This window comes from Lasiosphaeria miniovina (assembly GCF_030549165.1).
Source record: "Lasiosphaeria miniovina strain SMH2392-1A chromosome Unknown B0T26scaffold_7, whole genome shotgun sequence".
Classification (NCBI taxonomy): Eukaryota; Fungi; Ascomycota; class Sordariomycetes; order Sordariales; family Lasiosphaeriaceae; genus Lasiosphaeria; species Lasiosphaeria miniovina.
In genome coordinates this window covers 1,826,069-1,853,298 of record NW_026848226.1, presented here as the reverse complement: position 1 = coordinate 1,853,298, position 27,230 = coordinate 1,826,069, and the positions used below count along the sequence as shown (strand labels likewise).

At 57.0% G+C, this 27,230-nt stretch overlaps 10 protein-coding genes across 10 annotated transcripts; 3 read left to right on the top strand and 7 right to left on the bottom strand.

The window, feature by feature from the left end:
* Positions 1-655: 655 nt before the first annotated feature.
* B0T26DRAFT_726539 (Oligosaccaryltransferase-domain-containing protein) lies at positions 656-1,633 on the bottom strand. Its single transcript, XM_060442827.1, has 2 exons — positions 1,341-1,633; positions 656-1,270 (listed from the first exon to the last, which is right to left on the bottom strand). Exon 2 carries the CDS (start codon positions 1,192-1,194, stop codon positions 1,012-1,014), a length of 183 nt encoding a protein of 60 aa, XP_060291532.1. The 5' UTR covers positions 1,195-1,270; positions 1,341-1,633; the 3' UTR covers positions 656-1,011.
* On the top strand, positions 1,634-3,547 carry B0T26DRAFT_862528 (uncharacterized protein). The gene is made up of 2 exons (XM_060447770.1): positions 1,634-2,498; positions 2,554-3,547. The coding sequence occupies exons 1-2, from the start codon at positions 1,870-1,872 to the stop codon at positions 3,137-3,139; spliced, it is 1,215 nt and encodes a 404-aa protein (XP_060291531.1). The 5' UTR covers positions 1,634-1,869; the 3' UTR covers positions 3,140-3,547.
* B0T26DRAFT_454025 (oxidoreductase) lies at positions 3,464-4,778 on the bottom strand. The gene is made up of 4 exons (XM_060435118.1): positions 4,403-4,778; positions 4,220-4,301; positions 3,803-4,109; positions 3,464-3,708 (listed from the first exon to the last, which is right to left on the bottom strand). The coding sequence occupies exons 1-4, from the start codon at positions 4,665-4,667 to the stop codon at positions 3,619-3,621; spliced, it is 744 nt and encodes a 247-aa protein (XP_060291530.1). The 5' UTR covers positions 4,668-4,778; the 3' UTR covers positions 3,464-3,618.
* A 737-nt stretch (positions 4,779-5,515) lies between these two features.
* B0T26DRAFT_789385 (uncharacterized protein) lies at positions 5,516-8,195 on the bottom strand (the record flags this gene model as incomplete). Its single annotated transcript, XM_060446833.1, has 2 exons — positions 7,167-8,195; positions 5,516-7,124 (listed from the first exon to the last, which is right to left on the bottom strand). Exons 1-2 carry the CDS (start codon positions 7,787-7,789, stop codon positions 5,516-5,518), a joined length of 2,232 nt encoding a protein of 743 aa, XP_060291529.1. The 5' UTR covers positions 7,790-8,195.
* On the bottom strand, positions 8,196-10,047 carry B0T26DRAFT_453997 (uncharacterized protein). Its single transcript, XM_060435117.1, has one exon. It carries the CDS (start codon positions 9,915-9,917, stop codon positions 8,397-8,399), a length of 1,521 nt encoding a protein of 506 aa, XP_060291528.1. The 5' UTR covers positions 9,918-10,047; the 3' UTR covers positions 8,196-8,396.
* Positions 10,048-11,093, bottom strand: B0T26DRAFT_453996 (uncharacterized protein). The gene is made up of 2 exons (XM_060435116.1): positions 10,578-11,093; positions 10,048-10,472 (listed from the first exon to the last, which is right to left on the bottom strand). Exons 1-2 carry the CDS (start codon positions 10,772-10,774, stop codon positions 10,178-10,180), a joined length of 492 nt encoding a protein of 163 aa, XP_060291527.1. The 5' UTR covers positions 10,775-11,093; the 3' UTR covers positions 10,048-10,177.
* A 1,222-nt stretch (positions 11,094-12,315) lies between these two features.
* B0T26DRAFT_755936 (uncharacterized protein) lies at positions 12,316-14,318 on the bottom strand (the record flags this gene model as incomplete). The annotated part of the gene is made up of 2 exons (XM_060446028.1): positions 12,316-12,843; positions 13,005-14,318. 2 exons carry the CDS (start codon positions 14,316-14,318, stop codon positions 12,316-12,318), a joined length of 1,842 nt encoding a protein of 613 aa, XP_060291526.1.
* Positions 14,319-16,183: 1,865 nt separating this feature from the next.
* On the top strand, positions 16,184-19,526 carry B0T26DRAFT_680119 (uncharacterized protein; the record flags this gene model as incomplete). Its single annotated transcript, XM_060440451.1, has 4 exons — positions 16,184-16,319; positions 16,397-18,004; positions 18,077-18,318; positions 18,774-19,526. The coding sequence occupies 4 exons, from the start codon at positions 16,184-16,186 to the stop codon at positions 19,524-19,526; spliced, it is 2,739 nt and encodes a 912-aa protein (XP_060291525.1).
* Positions 19,527-20,399: 873 nt separating this feature from the next.
* B0T26DRAFT_616307 (uncharacterized protein) lies at positions 20,400-21,332 on the bottom strand (the record flags this gene model as incomplete). Its single annotated transcript, XM_060435989.1, has 1 exon — positions 20,400-21,332. A coding segment is annotated over one exon (933 nt), but the record flags the coding sequence as incomplete, so codon positions are not given.
* Positions 21,333-24,065: 2,733 nt separating this feature from the next.
* On the top strand, positions 24,066-26,522 carry B0T26DRAFT_453937 (Serine/threonine-protein kinase nrc-2). The gene is made up of 4 exons (XM_060435115.1): positions 24,066-25,007; positions 25,085-25,384; positions 25,446-25,827; positions 25,883-26,522. Exons 1-4 carry the CDS (start codon positions 24,185-24,187, stop codon positions 26,316-26,318), a joined length of 1,941 nt encoding a protein of 646 aa, XP_060291523.1. The 5' UTR covers positions 24,066-24,184; the 3' UTR covers positions 26,319-26,522.
* The last annotated feature ends 708 nt before the right edge of the window (positions 26,523-27,230 follow it).

Below are 27,230 nucleotides of genomic sequence, written 5' to 3'. Positions count from 1 at the left end.
GCCTAGCCACACTGGTACAGAAGGGGCACGTGCACTAAAGGTCAAGGTACGTAAGTCGCCGAGCAACTTAACTGCTCCCCCCGAAAATTTACAACCATTACTTTATGGCTTGGTTTGTAAATAGTACACCTACGGCTAAGGAATCGTAAGTCGCTTAGTGCCTAAGCCGCCTAGTCTATGGCCAACCGCGAAGTAGTTGGGCGACGGTTGGTAGGAAAACCTGGCCTCTGGAGTGCATCAGCTGGAGCTGGCTTGGAGCGACTAAGCCGCTGAAGGTTTCCAACCGCTCCCGATTCAATCGCAAATAAACCTACGTAAACCGTACTACAGCTACGTCAACCGCTACGGAGTCCAACCATTAAGGCGTGATTAGACGTCTGGATTGATCTCCACCGCTTCTGTTTACCGCGGTAAAGTTTTAGCTTTCACGATCTAAGCCGCTTGGTCTTCTAGCCGTAAGACGACCGTACCCCGACAGCTTATCCGCAGAGGGTAAGAAGTTTGAGCTGGTGCCACTTGGCATTTGGCAGCAGCTGCAATGAGCTTACCGTCGTCTTGATGCAGAACTTCTGCGTTGCCCTGATTCCTCAATCGAGTCGATTTTTGAAGAAGGTAGGAACCTGTTTACTTTAAAGGGCACAGAGGAGGCAAAAAATCTGAAGCAGAACCTTGTTTGTCTCTGCCTCTGGTAATAACACGCTCACCAAGCCTATCCTAGCTGTGAGCTGGCGTTGTATTTATTATACGTATGGAATCGCGACATGCCTGTCGCCTACAGGTACGTGGCTGTCGCGTTGTATCGCGAGTCTCGGGCCGGCCACTAGACCAAGGCCACTCCGTCAACCGTATCAAAGCCATTCGTAGACCGCTTCCCACGCCGTTTTCGTTTCGGTTTGTCAACCTCTCGGCCCGCAGGCTTCTCACGCGCGGCACTGGCGAACTCCTATTTTTGACACCAAAGAAACCCGGCTTTCTATGTCCTTCCTAGTCGTACACCCAGTTCGCAGGTCTTCACCTTGTCTTGGTGGAAGCCGGGGCTGGGGAGGCACCGGCTTTGATGGGAGCCTTGTCTTTGACAGCCTCCTGCTCGCTCTCCTTCGCATTGACCTCGAAGAAGTGGTAGACGACAATGAGGACCATTGCCGCAGAGCCGAAAAAGATGGCGAGGCGGTACAATTCGTTGTCTGTTATCATGGTTGTTGTTGTGACGGGGCAGGTGCCGATTGCAGATGCGCTGGGCGACTTTCGAGTGACTCGAAGGCGAAAGTGTCTAGGAAAGATGCTGTGAGCACATGCGCAATGATTCATTGACCACATAAAACTGGAATTTCAGCTAGTACCTTGTATGCTGGTAAAATTGCGCGGTCTTTGGTTTCTATGGTCTAGCTGGATGGGAACGACGGGAGGCCGTGATGTGGGTTGGATCTGGACAGCTTTCCCCTTGGAAAGCGGTTGCGCGAGGCCGCTTCAATCGTCTGACCCGTATTTTAGTTGCCGCTTGTATCGGTACTTGGGGAGCACCGCCATACGTGTACCTCCCGCACAGGCGACTGGGGAAATGTTCTAGATCACGTGCACTTGGCAGTGCCTTCCAGCCCCAGTCCAAAGCGGGAGGTAACCGACGTCAGGGCTCTCTCTCTTCTGGGGGTCGCCTAGTCGCCGGCGTGCCCCGGCCCTGTGGCAACCCACTGAGGCACTGGAGTTCTCATTCAAGATCCCCCGCCCCGCCTCGAGCTGCACACTTAATCTTGCAAAAAACTCGGAGTCGAGACACCACCACCAGTTCCCGGCCGCGCCAGGCACACAACAGGAACACACCGAGCGCGGATTCGATTGTCACAAAAGCCACTCATTTAAAATCTGCCCATTATGCCTCCCAAAAAGATTGAGAAGGTGGCGGGCGCCAAGAAGTCCGCCAAGTCGGTCGAGGACAAAACCTTTGGTATGAAGAATAAGAAGGGGTCCGCCGCACAGAAGACGATTGCCGCCCTCGCCTCGTCCATTAAGGCGGGCGGAAATGCCGAGCAGAAGCGCAAGGAGGCCGAGAAGGCACAGCGCGAGCGGGACAAGAAGGCGGCCGAAGATGCCAAGCGCGAGGCTGACCTGCTACTCAACAAGCCGGCCCAGATCCAGAAGGTGCCCTTCGGCGTCGACCCCAAGACGGTGCTGTGCATCTTCTTCAAGAAGGGGAACTGCGAGAAGGGCAAGAAGTGCAAGTTCTCGCACGACCTCGAGGTCGAGCGCAGGGTCGAGAAGAGGAACTTGTACCAGGACACGAGGCAGGACGAGGATGAGAAGAAAAAGCAGGAGACGTCAGCGGACTGGGACGAGGAGAAGCTACGCTCTGTTGTTCTGTCCAAGAAGGGAAACCAACGCAGTACGACCGAAAAGGTTTGCAAATTCTTCATCGAGGCTATCGAAGACGGCAAATACGGCTGGTTCTGGATCTGCCCCAACGGCGGCGACAAGTGCATGTACAAGCATGCTCTTCCACCTGGGTTAGTGGCACTTGCGGGTATATATATTTGCCAGACATGAGCTAACTCGCTACAGATTCGTCCTCAAGACCAAGGAGCAGAGGGCGGCGGAGAAGGCCCTGATGGACAAGTCACCTCTCAAGACCCTAACCCTTGAGGATTTCTTGGAGTCGGAGAGACACAAGCTTACTGGCACACTGACACCTGTCACACCCGAGAGCTTTGCCAAATGGAAGAAGGATCGTCTGGAGAAGAAGGCCGCCGAAGAGGAGGCGAGACGCGCCAAGGAAGCAACTGGCCGTGCCCTATTTGAGAGCGGCAACTGGAAGATGGACGGCGATGACTCGGACGACGAAGATGCGGGTGATGTTTGGAATCTGGAGAAGCTGAGACTAGAGACAGAGACACTCGCATCCAGGAGAGAGGAAGAACGGCTTGCAGCCCTGCACGGCGTTCCTATCTCGACACACGTCCCAGATGACGAAACGAACGGCGACCAGGATGACGAGGCAGACGACGACGGTTCTGACGACCAGAGCGATGACGAGGAGAATGATGAGACGAACGGTGGGGCGAGTGGCAGCTCGAGTGTCAACACAAGCAACGATGCGAATGGCGAAGCAGATGACGATAAAATCGTCGAACCTGCATCTGGCACATGAAAGCTGTTGACCAAACAGCCATACCACACCAATACGAGCGAGGTGGGGCAAGCCACGCAGAGCTTTTCCTGGGCAGGGTGCCAGAAAGGGTTGATCGAGCTGGTCGATAGCCTTGGGAAGGCGCTTTGCACTCGCCCCGCATACCGAAACAACTTAATCCTCGGAAGCATAGAGAAATCCGCATGGCTCCTTTTAGGGGTGGGATAATATGAGGTTCTTAAAACTGGTAACAGCCTCTTCGGCGCTTAGGCAGCATCTACTCTAAGTAGGAGGGTACTTCACAGAGGACACCGCCATAGGTGTCCTATATGTTACTTTGCCCTTAGGCATGGTTGTATGTTGACATCATCATCATCATCACATTTACTGGGACAGGGGACATGACGAGAATGATATACAAACAGAATGATTTGCCTATTGTACATAAATTCAAAAACAGGCCATGCCGCATTTGTCCATAACAAACATGGCAACGTTACTCAGAACTTCTCCACATACGGTCGCAAGTCGAGCTCTTGGGTGAACCCAGAACGGTGTTGCGTGTGGAGGTGCCAGTAACTGTCGGCAATCTACAGATACGCCTCGTTAGGGGCCTTTTCACGGAAAAGAGAGAAGGAGAGACAAGGTAAGCAGGGCAGGAGGTTATCAACGACGAAAACGTACCGCATCGGCACTGATCTTCCCGTCGGGCTTGCCGTCGTTGACAGTGTAGCCCTGGGTCCGGGGGATATCGATGACGCCGTCGACGATGACGTGGCTGACATGGACGCCCTTGGGCCCGTACTCGCGGGCCAGCGACTGGCCCAGCGCTCGCACGGCGAACTTGCCCGCCGCGAATACCGCGAAGCGCGCCGAACCCCGCACCGACGCCGTCGCCCCTGTGATGATCAGCGACGGCGGGTGCGGCGCGTCGCTTACGGACGCCTCGAGCTGCGGCAGCGTGTTCTTCGCGAAGTTGAACAGGCCCCGTCTGTATTGGACCCCAGGGACGTTAGGTCATTTGTTTTCTCATGAACAAGTTGGCGGGCGTGGCTGCATATCAAACTTGCAGACGATTTTGGGGGACCGGGGAAGACTTACGCGTTGCCGGCAAGACTATCGTCGAAATCCTTGGGCTCGAGCTCAAGGAACGGCTTGATAGCTCGGCCGGCACCAACATTGTCTACAAGATTGGCATGTCAGGACGCCGTTCTCTTGAACCTCTGATCATGACGATGACCACCCCTTGAGAAAAAAAGAGGGGGGGGAATGGGAACAACAAACAAATAGCGGCCGCCAGCTTCTTGTCGGGGAACTCTTTCTTGATGGTGGCAAAGGCCGCGGCCACGGCGGCCGGGTCGGCCGTGTCGGCGCTGATCCCAATGGCCTCGCCGCCGGCCGCCTTGATCTCGGCCACGACGTCGTTGTAGCTCTCGGGCTTGCGCGCGAGCAGCACCACCGGGTACGACTTGGAGAAGCGCAGCGCCACCGACCGGCCCGTGCCGGCGCCGACTCCGGCGATGACGGCGTAGAAGGTCTTGGAGGCCATTCTGATGTAACGCTGAGTTGTTCACGTAAGGTATATCAGGTGGCTCGGTGTGGAGCGTTTTGAGTGTAGGCAGCGAAAGTCACGACGAGCGGGGCGAAGGATCTGGCAAAGCTGGCTTGTGATGGTGATATATGAAGGCGAAAGGAATTGGGCTGGTTTATAGAATGTCGCCAAGTTATGGAGCGACGGCATGCATTTTATATAAGAGACGAGAGCTGCATCATCACACGAGCTCGATCCAGGAATGGCGAGCGAAAGCCATCGAACCCCGCCCAGTGGGGGAATCTTTTAGCGGACGACAGCGGACGGCCCGGGTGATTAATAATACACCTAGGGACAATGGGCAAAGATTCGACAGCAATGGTGAAATAAGGTACCATATGCAGGGCAACTGGTGATTACCAACTGTCAGTGAGAGGTGGACGTGTGTTCCCAGCAGCTTCAAGGCTTGGTCCAAGGTTTGTGAGGGATGTCTTGGCTGACCACAAGCACGTAATGGTGGGTCCTCAGTTCCATTCGTGAGGATCCGCCCGTGCATGTGTGCCGATTACTGATCCGGGGTAAAGCTTCTACGTAGCTAAGCATGCCGTATACGTCTTTTTTCAATCAAGCAGCACCACAGGGCAAATGGTGTACGTGCACGCGACCAGGGAACTGCGATTGTAATGCCCCATTCCGCCGAGAACTTTATCCTTCACCATAGGTACTAAACTTGGACAACCTACCTTTCCAGGATGTTGAAATGCCCAGATAGCCTTGGCTCCCCGAGAAGCATTTTACACAGCAAGTACGGAATACCCCACAGTGCAGTTGATGGCACATAGAGATGAATCTGGATATTATTGTACTCAATAATCACTGAGCGTCGACCTCGAGCTCGCGCTGTGCACCCTCCCGACGCCCCGTCTGCTCATCTTCCAGATGGTGATCTGCCTCATCCTCTCGGCCGTGAAGCCCAGCGCGCCCTTGTCGCCTAGATGACCGTCCCCAAACAGAACCCGCAGACAGCCCACCCACTCGTTCCAGCTCTCGACGGACAAGTCCGCCCCCAGCCGCTCCAGCATGCCCCTCGGCCGCCTCCGCATCATCCACAAACACAGCTCGACCCAGCATTCCCTCTTCCTCCTCCTCCCGCTCCGCGCCGGCAAACGGTCGCCCCCCGGTCCCACGACCCGCGGCGCCAAGAACCGCGCCATGTTCACGCACGTCTGGTCGGAGCCGCCGACGATGTACCCCGTCACGCCCCTGACAAAGGTGTCGTCGTCGTCGTCCCCTGCCGCCGCCAAGAGACACCTCGTCGCCAGCTGCCAGTCGACGCCCCGCAGCCCCTGCAGCGTCTTGCGCAGCGCGTGGCGATCGGCGTCCAGCTCGGCCCGCCACACCTCGTCCTCGATCACCACCACCACCACCGCCGGCGTCGTCATCATCACCACCTGCCCGCCGGCGGCGGCTAGTATCTCGCTGGCCCCGAGGGTCACGGCGAGGTAGTCCAAGTGGGCCTGGCGGTGCTCGGCGGTGACGGTGGTAGTGGCCCGGAAACGGGCGCGGATCTCGCCCTCGCACGGCAGCGCGCCGAGCATGTGCACGAAGGCCGGCTTCCACCGCCCGAGCATCCAGTTTGAGCTGAGCATGGCGCCGCCGAGCGCGCGCACCGCGAGGCCCAAGGGAAGCGCCGCGCCGCCGGGGCCGCATCGTTGCTGTTGCTGTGAGAGCAGGCAGCAGAAGTGCCGTTGCGCGTCCGAGAGGGCGCGCGGCGCTCGGACGGAGATGTCGTGGGCGTCGCCAAAGAGCGCCTGCAAGGGTGTCGATGAGGTGAGGACCGGCAGCACCGCCGTCAGCGCGGCCATGCGCTGGTGCATCGACACTGGCGGGTGCTGCAGCGAGCGCAGGAACGAGAGCAGCGTGCCGGGCACTGAGTCGGCGTCGTCCACTCCCGGCGGGGGCGGGGAAAAGGCGGCGGAGAGCTGGTGCAGGGGATGCCAGGTCAGTGCGTGCGTGTGCGTGGAGGCGGCGGTGAGGGTTGTGGTGGCTGTGGTGGCTGTGGTGGCGAGGGCGAGGTGGATGAAGAGGTCGACGGCGTTGGGGCCGATGCGCACGGCGCCGTCGAGCAGGTCGAGCAGCCCGTCGAGGATGTCTCTGCCGTTGTCGTGCGTGCCGTGCGAGCGGGCGTCGGGGAAGGCTCCACAGCTCGAGTGCCGGAGCGTGCTGCGCTGCTGGGGCGTCGTGTCGGGGCCCTCGAGCTCCAGGACGGGCGCGAGCCGGGCTCGCTGCGCGGGCGTCGTGCCGGCCTTCCAGGCCCGGATGCGCGCGACGTCGGGCTGCCACGACGCCCACATGGCGTAGTGGTGCGAAAAGAGGTCTGGGAGCCAGCTGCGGACGTCGTGCGGGAGGTCGGCCCGTCGAGACAGGCCCTGCAGCCCGTCTACCAGGCTATGTGCGTCGGCCCATCGCTGGGACCTCCGGAGGCGGGCCAGCTAGTCCTTGAGCTTCTCGCGCCACTTGGCCCGCCGCAGCACCTCGGCGAGGAAGTCAAAGGGCAGCAGCTCCTCGCAGCTGGTGTCGGTGACGGTGGCAAGCAGCTCCAGGACCGAGGGGAACTCGTTTATCTTTCCGTGGTGGAGGATGCGGAGCAGCTGTCGCGCCGCCAGCGCCTCGCCGTCGTGGACCAGCACCGCGTCGGCCTTTTGCGCCACGACGATGCACTGAAGGTAGACCGAGATGCGCGAGGTGAAGGAGTCCTCGTTGGCCGTCGCCAAGTCGGGCCGGATCCTCTTCCAGAGGTGCCAGCGCGCCACCTCCCAGGTGAACAGGTGCAGGCAGCCGACAATGGCGGCCTCCTCGACGTAGAACACGCCCGCCAGACCCTTGAGCTCGTCGATGAGGATCTCGTTGCCGGCCGCGGAACAGCGCGGCACGGGCTTGCGGCTGAAGAAGGTCGACGGCTCCGGGTGGAGGACACGCTCGGCTACGGCCTGCACCTGCGAGAGGGGAAACTCATCTGGGCGGCAGATGATGAAGCTGTCTTTGGCCGCTGTCTGCTCGATTTCCTTGTCCCAGTCGAATTTGCGAGGGAGGATTGGCATGGCGGATCTGTTCATGAGAGGTTGAGAGATGGCATGCATCCACGCATGCACTCAAGGCTAAGGCGGAGAGAGACAGAGAGAGAGAGAGAGAGAGAGAGAGAGAGAGAGAGAGAGAGAGAGAGAGAAAGACATGAGAGCGGAAATGGGGTAGGGTTGAAAAGGGAGGTGAGGGGGGTGAGGTTGAGTGAGTCGGATTTGACGAGCTCCCAGGTTGCCGAAGCTGTGGCGCTGGCTTTGTGCCCATGGCCTTGAGCTCAGTGGTAGGTAGCCAGGCAGGCAGGCTAATAACCTACCTGAGGTATATACCTACTACCTAGGTGTCTTGGGGCTTGCATGCTCGGGGCGCGGGGGAGGAGGGGGGAACCGTGGCTGGGAGCCTGCCTTACACTGGAGCTGCTGTCACCCAATCCCCCCGTGCTCTGCTCCGTCCGGTTCCATGAATCAAATCACGGTCAGTCAGGGAAACGCGGTTGGTTTGGAAAAACGTTGCCTCCTTGTTCATTTTCATGACCCTTTGTTTACTAACTAACTAGGTACCTTACCTGTATCCGCTCCAAGCCGCAGACACTCCTCGGGGCGTTTGTTTAGTTTGAGAAAAAAACCACAGCAACTAACTAACTAGGCGAGGCAATCTGGCTACTACATATCAAGGAAGATTCCGCTGCCCCAGATCCGGCAGCGCATAGTCAAAGTTGACAGGCGATCTCGTCGACCCCACTTCCGAATCCGTCACAGTCTCGGCATATACCACCTGGCCGGGGAGGCTCTCCGGGGCAAACCACGGATGATACCTCTGCTGCTGCTGGCTTGCCTTAGGGGCTTGAACCGGGAGGACTTGAACCGGGACTTGAACCGGGAGGACTGGAACCGGGACTTGAACCGGGACTTGAACCGGGCCCTGTGGCGGCGCGGGAGACACGGCAGGATCCCGCGCCGGCTCGAACCTCCGCCGTTGGGTTGGCGCAGGCTGAGGCGCTGCTGTCTGGGCGTCTTCTACGTGCGGCGGTGCGTACTGGGGCATGTAATGCTGAGCCAGCAGCGGCGGCGGGTACAGGGCCCGCAGTTGCGGTTGCGGCTGCGGCGAGCTCTCTTGCGGTGCTGGGCTCTGCGGCGGACTCTGTGCAGGGTAGGCTTGGGGCTGCGGTGCGTAGCTCTCGGGCGGATACCACTGAGCCTGAGCCTGAGCCTGAGCCTGAGCCTGACCAATGCCGGCCCCGAAAATGATAGAGGTACTGCTACTACTGCCTTCCTGAGTTCCGAACCGTCTGCGTTGCTGTTGCTTTTGCTGTTGCTGTTGCTGTTGCTGTTGCTGTTGCTGTTGTTGTTGCTGTTGCTGTTGCTGCCCCTGCCCCTGCCCACCGACGAACCCTGCTGCTGCTTGGGCTCTGTGGCCGAAACTGGGCGCGTTGGGGTTTGCCGGGACGAAGCGGCCACCACCACTGCCAAAGGGCTGCGCGGGCAGGTGGTATGCGGCCAGAGGCTGGTGTTCCTCGATCGGGACAACGTTTAGCTGCCACGGCACAGAGCCAGCCGGGGGATTCTCGCGGAGTCCGCAAGGAGCGAACCGGTTTCCGCGCATATCTGGGACCGACGACGGCTTCCTCATTTCAGGATTGGAGCTGCTCCGCAGGCTCTCGTACGCGCTGGAGCTGGGCATTGGCGGTAAGCTCTGCCTGCCGACCGGAGTGCTTCTGATGCGGCCGTTGGAAGGAGGCTGAGGCAGGATGATGGGCATCGTCTTGGGCTGAGGGGCGAGACTCGAGAAGTGGCGGCGGAGTTGCTTGACATAGTTCTCGGCCACCTTGGCCTTTTTATCCGCCGGCAGGCCCGAGGTGAGCGAGAGCGGGCCGTATTCCAGGATCAGAGCGAGTTCCGCGCTGGCGTCGTCGAGGATGCTGCTCAACGCCGGCGCCGTGTGCACACGATTCTCCGTCACTTTTTCGAGCCTGCCGAGAATCCAGGCGCGCACGTCCGACTGCACGTTTTCGGCGTCCGCGGTGCCCTTGTCGGGGTTCAAGACGATCTGGCAGGCTTGCAGGCCCATGAAGACCAGGTATAGGCACGTCAAGGTGCCGTATGTGATATCGTATGGCCCTTGGGCAGCGCGTCGGAGGGCTGAGCCGTTTTTGACCACGGCAACGATGATACACTCGCTCAAGGAGCGCATAAAGAGCACTATGGTGGCTATGACGAGGTATACTCGGTCCTGGCAGAGTTGTTGGGTATTGAAATCTGGTAAGCCGAGATTCTTAGCGTGATTGAGGTACTAACTCACCTTTGCCCAGGACCCCTCCCTCGCCCTGGCGCGGAAGAAAACGGTCGCCACGACGGCGAAGATGGTCAAGACGCCAAAGACGGTGAAGAAAGCCGTCATAGCCTGCTCGAAGTCGTTGCGCTTCGTGGCAACGTCGGAGATGACGTTGAGGCTCAGAAACTGCAGCCACACCACGGCCGTCGCCACGTCCAGCACGACGTAGTAGAGCGAGACCAGGCCGACCACGAAGATGGCAGCCTTGGCGGCAAGCCACCACATGCCCTTCGACCGCTTGCCCTTGAACCGCCGCTCCAGATCCTCCCACACGATGTCGTAAGTGCCCAGAGGAACCAGATGGTCGAGATGACCCGCAGGCTCTGCAGCATCGGCTCGAAGAGGATGTAGCCGTTTGGCAAGGCGCGGTGATTGAAGTGAAGCCACCGATCGACGGCCGTTCCTGTATACCAGCTACGCCAAAAAAGAAAAAAAGAAAAGCCTGTCAGAGGACAAAGATGACAACAGCCAGACAAAAAGGATTGGTCCGGCGGGAAGATTGGAACTTCAAAAACTTACACGGCAAGTACCATCGTCGAGCCCCTGATGCTCTTGAACTCGGGCCACAACAGAGTCGAGCCCGAGAGCTTGAGATGGAAGAAGAGGGCAAACGCGACGCAGATAAAGGCCAATATCGTCACAAACGTGGGATACACGACGGCGGATCCCGGCGCCGGCTGCGCCGGCAGCGTCCAGAGAGTCCACGTCGAGCTCATGATTTTGAGTTTTGCTTACCTCCCCCTTTCTTTTTCTTTTTCTTTTTTTTTTTACCGAGAAGGATAGATCACATAGGTAAACAGACAAGGAAAGGTGAAAAAAAACCCCCATGGGCTCAAACTCAATCTTTGAGACGAGAGGACGTGACGTGAGGACGAGGAAGAACACAACCTCCAACATGGCCGACAGGATAGCGAAACTCCCAGGCAAGCCAGTCAGTCAGGTAGGTAGGTGTGGCAAGGGCGGGAAGGGATGTCGTGCCGTCCCAGGTGTCCAGCCCCGGGCTAGGTAGGTATGGACTCTAGGAAGCAGAGCAGCGCTTTCACTCACCCTCATCCTCATAAGACCTTCTCCGCCGGGGGAACCCCAAACCGACCGCTACTCTTTGGCTGAGGCCGGCTTGGCATCTGCCATGTTCCCTCCATCCGTCGTTGCCACCTACCTTCCCCTATAGCAAGGGCAAGGCTGGCGCTTAAAGCGGGCCGAGGTCGAGGAGGTAGCGTCCACTGTGGTGGCTGATTGATTGCCTGCCTATGGGGCTTGCATCCGGCCTGCAACAACGGCCCTATTATCTATATTACTACCTGCCACGGCAGCATGCTGTTGAACCTTTTTCCTCTCGTACTGCAGGGCATGTATGACCAAGTACTGTAAGGCTTTCACTATGTACATGCCTTACCTAGGCAGGCTCTTGCTCCCCCGCCTCACGTTTCGGGCGCGGCTAGCAGCATGGCGTTTTTTATTTTCGTGTTGTGTTGTGAAACCAGTTACCAGGTCAGCCTACCCTGTCTCGTTGGTTCCATGTGCATGGACACTGATAAGTGAAACGGCGAAAAGCAAAGCAAGCCCTAGATTCCCCCCCCCTCCCCCCCCAAATGTGGACAAGACTGTGGATTTGGAATCCTCAACCCTCAAACTTTCTGACCCCTTAACTTTTTTTATTTTTAGTATGCCTTTAGCTTTAGGAGCTGAACTGAGAGCTGAAATTAGTGGCTGCTACAGTGAGAGGTTGTTGTTGAGAGCCTTGTCACGGCCCTCCTCTCCCCTCCCTGACCTCGCAATAGGGGTTGCCTGAGGCTCTCTCTGTGTTGGAATGACAAGGTCATTCGTTCCATAGTCACTGCAGTAACCGATGCGAATGAGGTGGTTGTGGTGGTTGTATTCTGGTCTGCTCTATGTCTAAGGTCACGAACTACGGGGACAGGATGCGCGTTGGAATTGGCGATGCAGGAGGTTACGTGAGGGGTGGTGCGCCTCGCGCACGTGCCGCATAGCGGCTCGCATGGTGGTCAGCCACTGAGGCTGTGCAGCCTGTTGACCAATCACGTGCGACTGCATCCTCTGATTGACTGGTAGTTCCCACACTCTGCGAGCAGCTCAAGGCGGGTCTGGAACATTGACACCGTCATGTTACGTAGTATCGTAAAAGAATGAAAAAATAAAAAAATAAATTGTTAAATGGTGTAAATGCGGTAGAATTATATCCATATTCTGTGTAGGTACCAAGAAAAGGCTCGCATACAGAGTCAGTAACTACAAATCAACGCAGCGGCACGAACTCGCCCTTGGCCATGACCTTCTTCTTGACTAAATCATCTCTCCCGTCGCCGACCCTGCTCAGGCAGGGATGCACCATCAAGTCTACCATAACACCACCAACCGACCCGCCGACCGAGGCCGTCTCCTCCCCATCCTCCGTCTTCCACTCATCGGGCGTCGAGTGCTCGCCGTAGCGGCACGTCTCGAGCCAGATCCTGGCGCGCTGCGTGCCCATCTCCAGCGCGAGTATCCCCAGCTTGTGCGCAACGGCAGACGCCTGCTGCAGACACGCCGCGCTGATCTGCCCGTTGACGATGTGGTCGAGCGTGTCGTAGAGCCGTCGCGCCACCGCGTCGACGTTCTTTTGGAAGACCACGGCGTACGCCATCTCGCCGCCGGCGGTTGCCCCCCTCTGGTCAGACCGGATCGCCGAGAGCATCTTTTCCATGTACGAGGCGCGGTACAGGCTGACATCTTTCTCGTTGGGCATTGCCATGACAGGGTCCGTGTCGTCTGTGGGGGGGGAAAGCTGGTTCGTTAGGAAAAAAAGGACCTTGAACGGGTAGAGGAAGGAAAAAAAGAAAAAGGAGGAAAAAGGGGGGAAAAGGGAGGAAAGGGGGGGAAAGGGAGGGAAAGGGGGCAAAAAGGGGAAGGATTAGAAAGAAGAAGAGTGAACTTGCCAGTCAGAACCAGCCGTGCCGTAGCCTGATACATGCGCCTTAGCTCATCATACCCGTCGCCCTGCTTCCCCAGGGCGCCGAACCCAAACGGCAGACTGAAAAACCCCGCGAGCAGGACCTCCCAGCACAGGTTGCGGACGAAGCGCGGCCAGATCCAGCTCCTCCTCAGCCCGCCGTGTCTCTCGAGGCAGCCCGTCGGGTCGAGCGCCGGGTCAAAGTCGATGGTGGGCGGCAGGCGGGCGTGGCTGGCGAGGCGGTTGACGTCCTGCACGAGGGCCTGGAACGACTTGGTGAAGGCGGCGTCGTCGACGGGCGCGTAGCCGTCCTTGGTGTACGCGGCGATCTGCTGCTGCTGCCGCCTGATGGTCATGCGGTCTTCGCGCTGCGCCCGCTCGATCTCGGCCCGCACGCTACCCTCCACCTCGGCCAGCCGCCGCCGGTAGCGCGCTTCCACGGCCGCCGTCTGGTCTTCCCGCGACTTGATCTCCCCGGCGTGCTTCTCGACCATCTCGGCGATCGAGCGGCCCGCTTGTCCCATTTCCCCCTGGTGCTTCTGGGCCTGCGTCTCCAGCTGGGTGTCAAACTCCTGGATAGCCATTCTCCATTTCGAATTCCATAGCGTATTTATGCTTCCTAGTTCGTTTTGGTACCGCTGGGCGGCTAGATCCGCTTGGCTGTCTTTGGCGGCTAGAGCTTCTTTGTACTGTGCGGCCATGGCCAACAAGTTTTGCCTCTCGGTGTGCAGTTGCGCGTCGTACAATCTCCACTTGGTATCGTACTCTTTCTGCTTGGCCTCTAGTTTGATGGCCGAGGCTGCCTTAATATCGTCAATCTCGCCTCTCAGGCTGCTGGTCTCGCCGAGTAGATCACTGATCTTTAGAGTCTTTTGGTCCCTCTCTCGGGTAACGCTTTGGTTGGCCTGTTGCAGCCATTTGATGGAACCTTGGGCTTTACTGAGGTCCGATTTGGCCTTCTGGCATGCTTCTTCGGCGCTCTTCTGCTTCGCCTCGGTCTTGCCGGCATGCTGCCTCAACGCGTCGCGCTCGCTCGTGAGCTGGATCATCGCTAGATCTTTTTTGTTGATTTCTTGCGCCAAGTTCCGGGCTTCGTCGGACGCCGCTTGGAACTTCTTCTGGATTTCTTTCTGCTCCTTGTTGGATCTGTCCTGCTCCTTATCAGACCAGTTGAACAGGTTGGTGAGCCCGTCGTACAGGGAATCTACGGGAACGCCACGGCGCTGAAGATATACTTTGATGCGCAAATCTGTGGAATCTGCAACGCCTGGCTGGAGGAGAGGCCGAGGAGGCAATATCTGACCAGCCATCTTACCGCCCTCCCCTACCCTAGGAAGTTCTTCTGGCCCAGTCTCTTGGGTTGTCGCTTCTAGTGGTGATATATCCCCTCCACTCGCAACTTGGACTTCAGGACCTGGCCTCTCGGACGGCAGCTCTTGCGCGGGAGACCGCAGTCCAGGTTCAAGCTGTTTCGGCTGACCCGGTAGCTCTGTAGGTTTGGTGGGCGGAGAAAGCAAAGAGGTATCGCTAAAATGCGAGGGTACACATTTGGATTCTTCATCTGCTTCAGGGTCCTCCTCGGGTTCTTTGCCCGGCCGCCTGCCATTGAAAGGCGACGGCGTCCCTAGGAGTGGTGCCGGTGGCGACGGTTCTTGAACTTGGACCGCCTCTTGGGCCGCTCTCTGGGCTATCTCGTGGGCGTCCCGGGGTTGTGGCGTTTCAGCCGGTAGCACTTGGTCCGGCAGCTCTTCTGGCGATGGCCGTACATGCAACTGCAGCTTGCGGCGTGGGATCGTGGCCTGCAGATGATTCGAAGTCCCGGCAGGGCCGACAGCGCTGTATGGTGTACTACGATCAAGTGAAGGAGCAACAAGCAGTCCTCCATTTTGGCTCAGGGGGGCTTGAGATCTATCGAATGCGAGTTTTGCGGCAATAATTGCAGGTTGCCCGTCCGCGTTCATCTTATTTGTTGTCGGCCCCCGATAGCCCGTGGCCGGAAGCTCGTGCGTTACCGTGTGTGGTGTTGGATGTGTCATGGTGGGAGGCGGTGACGCAGAGTTATCTGGGAGTTCGGCTTCGTTTATCGTGCCCCAGGGATGTTCAAATCTAGGATGATATCTCTCCTGAACTTGGGGTTGCGGCACCACTGTGTGTGTGTGTGGCGTAATACCCTGTGCTATGCCATGGTCATATTGGCTTTCCGTGTGCTGAATGGAAAGCTGTTGACTGCGATCGTCGAAGTGGTCGACGTGGCCTTGGTGTGGCTTTGTGGGGAGAGATGAAGTGAACGCTGTGGTAGAGTTGGCGAGAACAAGAGTTTGTTGATATGCTGGGCCAGTGTGAGTCGTGTTGTTTGTAGGCTGCTCGAGCTCTCCTTTGTGCTCCGAGGTTGCGAGTGGTGTGTTGGGTGTTGGATTGTCGTCTTTCTTCCCACCTTTTCTTCCCACTACATTCCCAAGGGCTTTCAAGCTGGCAAAGCTGGCAAATCGTCCACGTCCCTCTACCTTTGCCTGCGACCCCTTAATAGACGGATCGATGGGTGCAAGACCTGATGGGGGATGCTCATGTATTTTATTCCCATCATTGCTGGAACCATTCCGTGGTTTCTCACGCTCCTTACCAGTTCTTAAAGGTAATAACCCCATTGCCCACGAGTCCAGAACACTCGATGCGGAGGCAAGCGACAAAACGAAGCTGCATCAAAGATGTATCTTGAGAAATTGGCGAGGGGAGGATTTGCAAGAGCTGTTCGACTGGCGCCCCATTGTCAAAAAGCGGCATGTCGACCTACAGTCTAGCCCGAGCCTGATCCAAGGGGGAGGAGGGGAGGGGAGCGCCAAGCGAGTCCTGTCTTCAGTGGCGCTGTCCAGACCATGCCCATGCCCATGCCCATGCCACATGCGGGCGCCAAAGGCAGAACTTACACGACATATACTTCGTATACCACAGCCTCGTCAGGTTCAACTCCCCCCTCAGGGCCGCTCGGCTATGTCCAACCCCCCCCCCCCCCGGGTGGTTTCAAAGTACCTACACCAAGTTGCCAGGGCCTCCCCACCATCCTCAAATACCATCGGTGTCCCATGGACGAGCATTGGTCCTCTTTTCATCGGAAACAGCATCTTTCATATACATACGAGGCTGTTATTGTGTGATTCGCGCCTTTCGAGAGAGAGAAATGGCCGCCCCTGAAGGATCTGTCAGCATCATGTCCGAGTCACTGGGCGGGACTTCAAACACGCAGCTCAACAGTGCCTCGGGCGACGTTTACCCCAGATATGTGATTTGTATCGACTATGGTACCACGTACACCGGTAAGAAGCTCTTCTTCCACTGGCACAGTAGTTACCCCAATTTGACGCCTCGGCTGAACTCCGTTGTTGCCATACAGGAGCGGCATGGATCCTCGCCCAAGGTCCGAATTCCAAGTTCTCCGATATCCGAATCGTCCAGAACTGGGTCGGCGGCCTCGGAGCCAAGGTGCCGTCGGTGCTCACCTACTCGGCAAGTTCGAGCCAGAAATGGGGCTACGACATCGGCGACAGCGTCTATGCCATCCGGTGGACCAAGCTGAGGCTCGAGGTGCCGAAGCGCGTCGATGCGCTCAAGTCGATGAAGCACACGCTCCAGGAGGCCGACATGCTCAACTTCGGCCCCGGCAAGCCGCAGTCGGACATTCCGCGGCACCTGATAAAGACTTCGGCAGACATCGTGCTCGACTATCTCAAGGAGGTGCTCCATCAAGTGCGCGTCGACATCGAGAACGTCCGCGACAGGACGCAGCTGGAGCAGTTCCCCCTGGACGTGGTCATCACGCACCCTGCAGTCTGGGACGACCGGGGCAAAAACCTCATCTTCCGAGCTGTCACGTCTGCCTTCTGGGCTGCTTTCGGCGATGTCAAAGTGAGGCTGGGCTGCCTCCGCCTCGCCTCCGAGCCCGAGGCATGTGCGCAGTACACGGTGCAAGCAGCCCGGGCCCAGCAAACGGTCAGCGAGCATCAGCTCCGGGTCGGCGAGTGTTTTATCGTCGTCGACGCTGGCGGAGGAACCGTCGACCTGGTGTCGTACCGCATCGACCAGCTCTCCCCGTTCAAGATCGCTAAAGTCACAGCGGTGTCAGGCGGCAGCTTCGGGGCAACCAAGATCGACAACTGCTTCCTGCAGGAATTCCTCCCCAACCGGCTCAGTCCCGCGTGCTACACGAAGCTCCTGAACATGGGAGGAGCCAGAGAACGGTACGGGCGTGCGAACCATACCGTCCTTAAGCGCGGCGAGCAAATCATGTTGGAGAGATTCGAGGTCATCAAGCGCGAGTTCGAGGGCCGCGAACCCGGACCCGCAGGACAGCAGCCCCAGTATTTCATTCTAGATTTGCCCCCGGATATCGGCGCAATGGACGACCCGTCTAGAGGTATTGTGGGAGGCCAGCTCTTTATCAGCGGTGAGGACATGGAAGAAATGTTCAAGGAATGCGTCGGCGGCATCAAGCAGCTCATCGAGGAGCAGCTGTTACAGGTGGTAACCAAGCGGCGGACTGTCCGGACCATCTTCCTCTCGGGTGGCTTTTCCCACAGCGAGTATCTCAAGAAGTGCGTCAACGATCTCGCCCGCTCGTGGCGCTTCGAGCTGTTGCGAAGCGACGAGTGCTGGACTGCCGTGGCGCGGGGCGGCGTCTTGCTGGGCCTTGGTCTGAACTGCAAGGTTCCTCCTCCGGTCGTCCAGATGCCGTACAGCCTAGGCCTTGTCACCTCCAAGCGGTTTGCCTTGTACGACCACAAGCCACAGCAGAGATACGAAGACTCGCTGGACGGGGTGGAACGCGCCCGCGACCATGTCGAGTGGTTTGCCTTCAAGGGCGACCTGATCCGGCATGACAAGCCAACTGAGAAGACCATCAGGCTCGTCAGGAAGCTCACCCCCTTGAGCCCTCGAGCTGGGAGGATCACCATCATTATCTCCGCGACCGACGACGACCTGCAACACGTCAACCTCGGGGATAGTAAGTTCTAAAAGATGCCGCAATATTTCCCAAGAGACGGACTGGCTGACTGACTAACCGCCGCTGCAACAGTCTCACCCGGGGAGGTGTCGATGGACTTCGACCTCAGCACAATTCCGCCAGATGTGCATCAACGGGTGGCGCAGACCGTGACTAACCGCGGGAAGGAGTACGAGATTATCCAGTTGCAGCTGGACGTCTCCATCAACCAAGAACGTGCTGATATTGGTTTGATGTGTGGCAAGACCACCGACGGGACGGGGCGGATGGGCGTGAACGGGTTCCACCTCGGGAACTGCGATCCATTCTCTCTCGTATGACTGGTGACACACACGTAGTTCTAGGCTGGAGCGAGAGAGAGATGAGGCTGGCGGGCTGCATCCAGGAAGCTAGCCACAACATCTGTTGCAGCGTTAGCGCAAGCCACAGGCAGCTTTTGGGTGAATATACGTCCGGCGAGTTTGTACCATGTTGTTCACTTACCAGGGGCCCGAAGTCACTTTTCGCAGCCTTGTCTCGAACACCTACCTGTTTGCCTCGGCGGCCCCCCCACCCCTAGCTGCCAGTTCCTCGCCCTTCCCACAACCCCAATCTCGGCCAGTTGGCCTTTGTCAAGTGTTGTCCGTGCTGGGTCAACCCGCGTTCCTTCGTCTGCCGAACATCCAACTCTGCCATCACTGTTTTGTTTCGATACCCCCCAGCCCAGAAGTACCCGGCCGCAACAATGGAGTCCTGGAGAGGATACAACTATTATACCACCAATCCACAGAAATGGGTCGAGCTCATGAACATGAGCACGTCCGAGTGGAACATCGGCCCGCTTCCCCCCAATGTCGTCGCGATTCCCGGCCCGCTCAATGCGAGCTCTGACTCCTTCCCACCCGGCTCGCTCGTCATCGAAAACGCATCCCACGCCAGCGCCGGTTCGATCGAAACCGAAAAGGTCATTTTCGGCGCAACGAGCGGGCTCGTTATCTCGTGGGCAGCCTGTTGGCTCGTGTGGCACTGGAAGAAAGGCACGTTGCTCTCGCCGCGGGGCTCCAGACTTGCATCACCAGACCTCGGCCGCACCGTCTACCTGGACGGGGGGGAGACGGCTGCCGCCGCCGACGGCAGCACGCTGGAGCTTGGCGCCATGGGGGACGGGTTTATCCAGGCGAGAAAATTCGAGGCCGAGCTGGAAGCCTACTACGAAAATGTGCGGACCGAGCTGGAGATGTATGAGAAGAAGCTAGACGCCGATGATGTTGAGCCAGAGGATGTGGAAGCTGGCACGGAGCTGTTGCGCAGGAGGTACGAGACCCAGCTTGGCATCTACGGAGTGCAGAATTCGCACGAGGTGACACGAGAGCAAAGGAATCAGAGGGCCGTGGAAAGCGACGCGTTGTTGGCCGACTTCAGAAAGCTGGTGGTGAGCTGGAACGGCCAGCAGAGCATTGCGAGATGGAGCCCAGAAGAGCTGGACGAGCTGAGGCAATTGAAGGCGTTGCTGGGGACCACTTCCGAGAACCAATATGGATAGACATGTTTGTTTTTTGTGTACTTAGTCCCCTTTGTTTACTTGTTCAAAGGCGCCATTCTTGCTTCGGACTCCAAATTGAGTTCCTTCAGAAATGCACCCCCTAATTCTATGTCAGCCAGAGTGGTTCGCCAGAGGTCGCGGGCTTACAGTGTCCGTAAAAGTTTTGTGAAGAAAATTCATGTTTCTGGCCTTGGTAAGCTTCCCTCCCTCTCCTCATAACCGCTCCGCTAGTAGCTCTTCGCTAGATTACAAATGCAAACAACGCTTAGTACTACCATCCATGTTATAAGAGTGTTTTTGTGCCGAGCGTTTGCTTTCCGCAACCCAGGAAGTTACCCAGCAACGACTGGAATGAGTCTCCCAAGCACTAACCAACTGGCGCTGCTTGTGACATTAACTTGTTTTGCTCTGTATGCTCGTCTCGTCCCCATTCTTTGCTGAAGAGCCAAAATCCCTTATGACATCGACAATGTGAGGCCCGTTAAAGCTGTAGAGCACTGCTACAGACGGTACAAGTCATCGCAACAGTTTGAGAACATGTCTGACTGCTTTCAGGCTATTATTCTTAGGTTATCTTTTGTTGTACAGTACAAACGACGTTGCGCATCTCCTCTCTTAGACATCCCAAGTCTGAGCCCGAGACTTAGAAGCAAAGGGTTGAGTACCGAAGAGACCTAGGCAGTACTGAGCCTCTCTGTTAGGGTGGTGGTACTGTCGAAAAGGGACATGCGGCTGTTTTGGTTCTAGGCTTAAGCTCTCGAATATCAAGTATCGGGTCGTCTTGGTTCGGGTGGATTGGGTAATGCTTGTTCTCAATTCTCTTTACCGGGTGCCATGCCATGACAATATCCCCCTGAACTGCGGGTCTAATGTCCCCTGTACACCGGGGGCTCCTACGGCGCGGTCTCGATACTCCTTGAACATCTTCTGCTTGGCTTTCTTCTGGCTGAGAGCGAGGGCTACCTCTTTCAACTCCTGTTGCGTGTATTGTGGCTCGTCTGGTGCGTTGTTATCTCGCCGCGTTATTAGGCGATCTAGCATATGCTGCCGGTTCCTGCGGTCCTTGTCATTCTCATAATCCTGGTCCTTGATGGAAGGCGTCACCTGATGACCATCTTCGTCGAACAGATATGGCGGCAGCGGGTCGGCGTCCCCTCTCATAGACGCTGCATTGGGCATCCCCAGATCGGTGTTGCGCGGCCCATCGCCAGCATTCCAGACGCAGGGCAGGAGATGTGCCTTGTCCATGTGGGCCGCAAGCTCGTCCTTTCCCATTGGTTGTGGTACTGGCTGGAGCTTTGCGCACTTGCCCCATTTACAGGTTTCGGCGTGCCCATGAACCTTCATAACGTGCCTTCGTAGCGTCTCATGGTTCTGCAGCTGGGCCGGGCATCCCTCCCACTCACAGAGGAACGGTACAAATTTCGGCTTGAGGGCCAGGTATACACGACGAGGCGTGGGCGAGGGGTTTCTGGGGCGGCGAGCTCTCCGCTTGAGGTCGCCCGCAGCTTTCTTCACCTTTGGCCTCGCGCCGGGCAGGCCTTTATTTTCCAAGTACGGCCCGGTTCCCGCCGTCCACCCTATCGTCCGACCTCGTTTCTTTGGTCGTGGGGCGGCATCGGTGATTGCTGGGCTGCTAGCCTTGGAAGAAGCACGCGGTGGTCCTGCATCTGTGGCAGCGTGTAGTTTCTTCGGCATGCGGGTAAGATCCAAGGTTACGAAAAGGCCCGAGCTTTCTTCATCCTCGACTTTGGCATATGCTTCCTTTTGCAGACTAGAGTGAAGTATAACAGCCACCTGGGATAACGGGGGATTCTCCGGTGTAGGCGGAATTCTTGTTTGAGATTGAGCGATGGCCGGAGTGACGGGAGGTGGCGTATAGCTGGGTTGGGGCAGCTCGGCTTGGTCGTACTCGTCTTCGTCATCACCCATCTCATACATCTCCTGGTCGGAATCATCCTCGGAGTCCCTGATTAGGCCATTTTGTCCCGCGCGGGGTTGAGGAACGTGGGCGAGGCCAAGCTGCTCACCCGGTGGGTGACCGCGGTTGTCGCTAGCACTGCTTGAGGTGCTAGAGTAGATATTGGAGCCCGCTGCCGAATCAAAACCGGGGTTGTATGGCATGATTCCCGGCTTAGAGGGAGTTGTGTGGCTGCGATGTGTTTGTCCGCCGCCACCCTAGCTGCTGTAGCAAGTCGAGAGGTCGATGAGGAGTCAAGTGTGCAGAGTGAAGTCGCCAACATAGCCTAGATGAGTGTGAAATGTGAAGGGGGAAAACTCCGGCTATGAAAATATCTTCTCTAGTCCCATCATCAATCTAACCGTTTTGGCATTGGGTTTATCGATGAGATTGGTGGCGGCTGGAAGCACGTGGAAATGGAGGGCATTTACAGGCCGTTCAGCAAGTCGTTCCAACAAACGCGCTCAAGCGATGTTGTTGCCAAGCATTCGGTTGATCACATGAGCACAGACCACCCACGGGGCGTTGCGCTTCAAGTTGGGCTCCCACTAGACGCACACGTGTGTGCGCTTATGTAAGTGTGAAATTGCTTATGTAACTCTGAAAATGCATCTAACGCGGCCAATTTTTTCGCACCCTTTTCCACCACAGCCAACCTATCGCCCACACTGCAGCCAGCCAGCCAGCCATTCAATCAATCCGTACAACATCTGAATAACGCTTCGGGCACACCCGAGAGGTCCGTCTATGGCCAATTTCACCGCAAGCCGTACACTGGCTTAGCCGCTTAGCCCGCGTTGCCTGTGTTGCCTCGGCGGGCTCTCGCTTCGTACTTGACGCTGGGAGCCTACTTGTAGCTTTTGGCTCTATACGATGGGGCTCTAAAAGCTGAGGTGGAGCCCCATCACGTATTAAGCGCCAGTGCGAATGGAAGTCTTCAAGAAGAAGAGGCTCTTGACGCCCAGTAAGTACATGTACACATGGAAGCCCGTAGATACGTGTAAAAGTGCCTGTACAAGTAGGCCGCGGAGGAGGGTCTTTCCACTGCAATTGCCGCTGCTTCTCAACCTTCCGTAATGCTTCGTATGAGACCCAGCCCTGTACGGCATTATACAGAGCTTTATCGAGCTCAAGAGGTATACGGATCTGTTGTTTAGCTTGGTTAGACCGCAACTCAGAGAGTTGGTTGATCAATGCAAGCCGAATTGCCTTCCATGCTTCAAAAAGGTCACTTACATAAGCGCACACACGTGTGCGTCTAGTGGGAGCCTTCAAGTTGGGGGCAAGAAGCCGCCTGATTATGTCAGCCCGTACGGCTCGACGACCAAACTTACTATAAGTAATAGGAACATACTTCTAAGGTTGCTGTGTAAAGATGGTTCTCAGGGAGCTAAGACTGGCTGGGCATTTCGACATCCCAGAAAGGTAGGTGTCCAAGTTTAGTATGGTGAAGGATGAAGTTCTCGGCGAAATGGTGTAACACAATCGCAGTTCCCTGGTTGGCGTACATACACCTCCCCCCACCGTTTGCTCCGTAATACTGCTTGATTGCAACAAGACGTGCTTGTTTGGGAGCATGCGTGCATGCACGCATATTCTCTTTCGTCGTTCGAGTCTAGAACTAAGGTAGCCCGTCCGCGTGTAGGTACATGCATTACATTGCTAGGCCAGGAGAGCAAACCTAAGCCCCGGTTTCGCCAGCCTAACCTACGGATACGCGGTTGCGTCGAGCCATTTACCCACAGCACTCACATTGCCGCTGGCGAACAGGTTGAGCTCCTCAACAGGCCTTCTTTCTCCAACCCAGGCGCCCGGAGAAGGCGAGGGAAGGGCAGGCGAGGGCCAATCAGGAGACCCGGTGTCGCCCTGCAGCCAAAGAAGATACTTGAGTGAGGTATTATGCCCCGCGCTTCAGGAGAAAAAGGTAACCCGGAAAAGGAGCAGACAAGCAAGTCCGTGAAATAAACCCGCACGTTGCATATGTCGCGAGCCAATTTAGGTGTGTGTCCTGCCCGGGGGAAAAGACAGCAAGTGAGGGTGGCAAAGGTCAAGATTCAGAAGGTCCAAATCAGTTTCGGAGCACTCCAGTTCAGGTTGGTATTCGCGCTACGGATACGGACGGATACCACTCCTCACCTTCCAGGTTACGATTTACATGCCCCTTGTCAGCGCCTGCCAACCGGGATTGGTAGGCCCTGAACATCCCAAACTGGACTGTGCGCCCGCGAATGGAGAAAAGGAACTTTCAACGCTGGGCTGGGCTGAATGGGAGCAGGAACGATTTGACATTCTGAGCATTTTGATTCTTGGGAAGGGGCATTGACAGGGGCGGGCTGGCTGAGGGTTGGCCGTGTGGCCACCGGGCGCAGGCCGATGGCGCGGGCTGGGCAGCGGAAAGTCCCGTGACTCGCCGCTTGCCAATTGGCAACGGGGGGCTGGCCACTGGCGAACAGGGGCCTCCCAAGAGCACATACCAACTTTACAGTGAAGGCCCGTACGTACAGCGCAGGGCCGGCATTCTGGAATTCTGGGGGCGGGCCTTTTAGCTTAGCAGCGCCTAGCTAATCTATCCTCCACTTCTCAGGGCAGCGCCGTCACACCTGGATCCTCCACCATCACATCACATCACCCCATCCAAACTTCCATTCCCATCCCTCCCAACATGGCCGTCGCCTCATGATCCGGTACGACTATAAGAATGCCGTCAACAAAGAGCACGATTGGCGATAGCCACTTTCCGCAGCGGCTGAGGAATTTCTTCCGCATCAACTCGGGCGGGCGCGACCGTGAGAGCAACAGTGGCAGCGGCAGTGGCAGCGGCAGCAGTCATGGGTCCGCCCTCAAAGCCGAGACCAAGACGCCATTCCGCCAGTCCCGCTTCTTCAGCGTCGGCCGCTTGCGCAGTGCCACGGTCGCCAGCGAGGGCAATGCGCTCGACGAGTCCATGAGCCCTACGGCGCATGCGAACCCCTACTTTGCTCACCAGGGCCAGCCCGGCCTCCGCCATCACAACGAGGGCTCCGTTCCCCCGAGCCCCCCCGACACCCCCATCCTCAAGATCGACGGTCCTAACGGCATCGCGATCGACGAGCAGCCCACCACCACCACCAAGGAGGAGCTCGCGCGGAAGTTGCGGAGGGTTGCCAGCGCCCCCAATGTTCAGGGGCTGTTTTCCAAGAGCAAGGGCAGCGCCGAGCGCCCCGCCACGGCCGAGCTAGCAAAGGAGCCGTTGGTCCGCAACAAGGACTCCAACACGCTCGGCTTCGCCGAACAGACGACACCCACCGAAGACGCTTCCAACGGCCTGTCTATACCCGACCCGGATGGCCTTGGAGCCCTCCCGCCGCCGGGCCGCTCGCCGCTCGCCTTCCGCCGCACCTACAGCTCCAACTCGATCAAAGTCCGGAACGTCGAGGTCGGCCCGCAGAGCTTCGACAAGATCAAGCTGATCGGTAAGGGAGACGTGGGAAAGGTTTACCTGGTGAGGGAAAAGAAGAGCTCGAGGCTGTATGCCATGAAAGGTAGGCTGCTCTTATCCGTGCCGGAGTCCTTTTGGTCTCGGAGGTACCGGACAACACCCGCTGACAAATACCCACAGTCTTGAGCAAAAAGGAGATGATCAAGCGCAACAAGATCAAGCGAGCGCTAGCAGAACAAGAGATTCTCGCCACGAGTAACCACCCCTTTATCGTGACGCTCTATCACTCGTTCCAGTCCGAGGATTACCTCTACCTGTGCATGGAATACTGCAGCGGCGGCGAATTCTTCAGGGCGCTGCAGACACGGCCCGGCAAGTGCATACCAGAAGACGATGCCCGGTTTTACGCGGCAGAAGTCACGGCGGCGTTGGAGTATCTACATCTGATGGGTTTTATTTACAGGGATCTGAAGCCAGAGAGTATGTTGAAAACCGACTTCATTCCCGTATCGTGATGCTTTGCTGACTCTGCCCGTACCAGACATCTTGCTTCACCAGTCCGGTCACATAATGCTTTCGGACTTTGATCTCTCCAAACAGTCGGATCCCGGCGGCAAGCCAACGATGATTATCGGCAAGAACGGTACGAGCACGTCGTCGCTGCCGACAATCGACACCAAGTCGTGCATCGCCAACTTCCGGACGAATTCGTTCGTGGGAACCGAGGAGTATATCGCCCCCGAGGTTATCAAGGGGAGCGGGCACACCAGCGCCGTGGACTGGTGGACCCTGGGAATCCTAGTCTATGAGATGTTGTACGGCACGACACCGTTCAAGGGGAAGAACCGCAATGCGACGTTTGCGAACATCCTCAGGGAAGATATTCCTTTCCCTGACCACGCGGGGGCACCGCAAATATCAAAGTCAGTTTCACAATCCATCTTTTTGGTGTGGTGTTATACTAACGAGCCTGCGTAGTCTATGCAAATCCCTAATCCGGAAACTGCTTATCAAGGACGAGAACCGCCGGCTCGGGGCCCGAGCTGGTGCGTCCGACATCAAGAGCCACCCGTTCTTCAGGACGACGCAATGGGCGCTCATCCGCCACATGAAGCCGCCCATCGTGCCCAACCAGGGGCGGGGCATCGATACTATCAATTTCCGCAACGTCAAGGAGAGCGAGAGCGTCGACATTAGCGGCTCAAGACCGATGGGGTTAAAAGGCCATCTGCCCATGGACAGCGGCCTGGTGACGCCGGGGGCGGACGTGGTTGACCCCTTTGAGGAGTTCAACAGCGTCACGCTGCACCACGAGGGCGAGGACCAGCACTACGCTGCAGAAGCCAACAAGGCCAAAAACGCCGCCGCCGCCGCCGCCCAGAAAGGCGGCAATGCCAATGGATACGAGTCATAGGAAGCTCATGGAAGCAGTTACCCACCAGCTGTGGGGGCCCGTCTTCTCCGGCCGAGGCAGCGAGCCGTCTTCTGCACCGTGCTCTAGGAGGGAGGGGGGAGGGGTCCCTTGATTGGCCGGGGTGGTTTTTTTCTTCTTCAGAGATGAATCAAGCCGCTCCCGCGATCCCTTGGAACTGGAACTTGCTCCCTATTCTCGATTTCTCTCTTTTTGCTACACACCCCTCTCGGCCCGTCACTTGAGAGAGCATTTACACATGGAGGTCTTCTTTTTTCTCTTTTAAACTTTGGGGGTGAGGCCGGGTCATCTTTTTTTTTTCATGCCCTTTTGGCTTTTTTTTCTCTCCTCCACCTCTCCTGGCTTGGTTGGCTGTCATTCTCTCTCCTTTTGTTCTTCGTCATCATCTCATGGTCACTCTCGCTCATTTTAGACTGACACATTATGACGGGCCGGGGGAGACGCGTGTGTGCGCGAGTGTGTGTGTGTATGTGTGTGTGTATGTGTGTGTGTGTGTGGAGGGCGTGGCAAGATCTGGGGCTCTCGGTGGACTCTGGTCTCTGCAATTCTTTTCTTTATTTTTCTCTGAAGAAAAGAAAGGAAATACATCGTCTCCCTCTCTCTCTCTCTCTGTGTAACTCTCTTGTTACCATATCTTCATCGTTATGCTAACTAGGTAGGTAAGGTAGCTAGCTTACTTCATCTGAACTGGAGTTTCTTCCTTCTTTTTCTTTCGGTTTTTTAGGGGGCAAATCATATATCTCTCTCTCTGGCTGGCGTTTCTATTGTCTATTTTGACTTTTTTTTTTTTTAATTCAATTTATTCTTTTGCTTTTGCCTTTGCTGCAGGAAATGGAGCTGCTCTCTATTTTCTGTCTGTTTGTGTGGTTCCTTGCGAGATTTTTCGTCTTATTT

Coding starts and splice junctions, on each gene's coding strand:
- B0T26DRAFT_726539 (XM_060442827.1), bottom strand. CDS start 1,194: ATGATAACAGACAACGAATTGTACCGCCTCGCCATCTTTTTCGGCTCT.
- B0T26DRAFT_862528 (XM_060447770.1), top strand. CDS start 1,870: ATGCCTCCCAAAAAGATTGAGAAGGTGGCGGGCGCCAAGAAGTCCGCC. Junction 2,499..2,553: donor AAGCATGCTCTTCCACCTGG/GTTAGTGGCACT, acceptor AACTCGCTACAG/ATTCGTCCTCAAGACCAAGG.
- B0T26DRAFT_453997 (XM_060435117.1), bottom strand. CDS start 9,917: ATGCGCTCCTTGAGCGAGTGTATCATCGTTGCCGTGGTCAAAAACGGC.
- B0T26DRAFT_453937 (XM_060435115.1), top strand. CDS start 24,185: ATGCCGTCAACAAAGAGCACGATTGGCGATAGCCACTTTCCGCAGCGG. Junction 25,008..25,084: donor GAGGCTGTATGCCATGAAAG/GTAGGCTGCTCT, acceptor AAATACCCACAG/TCTTGAGCAAAAAGGAGATG. Junction 25,385..25,445: donor CAGGGATCTGAAGCCAGAGA/GTATGTTGAAAA, acceptor TGCCCGTACCAG/ACATCTTGCTTCACCAGTCC.
- B0T26DRAFT_453996 (XM_060435116.1), bottom strand. CDS start 10,774: ATGAGCTCGACGTGGACTCTCTGGACGCTGCCGGCGCAGCCGGCGCCG. Junction 10,473..10,577: donor TCGACGATGGTACTTGCCGT/GTAAGTTTTTGA, acceptor TTTTTGGCGTAG/CTGGTATACAGGAACGGCCG.
- B0T26DRAFT_454025 (XM_060435118.1), bottom strand. CDS start 4,667: ATGGCCTCCAAGACCTTCTACGCCGTCATCGCCGGAGTCGGCGCCGGC. Junction 4,302..4,402: donor GAAGCTGGCGGCCGCTATTT/GTTTGTTGTTCC, acceptor CCAATCTTGTAG/ACAATGTTGGTGCCGGCCGA. Junction 3,709..3,802: donor GGAAGATCAGTGCCGATGCG/GTACGTTTTCGT, acceptor GCGTATCTGTAG/ATTGCCGACAGTTACTGGCA.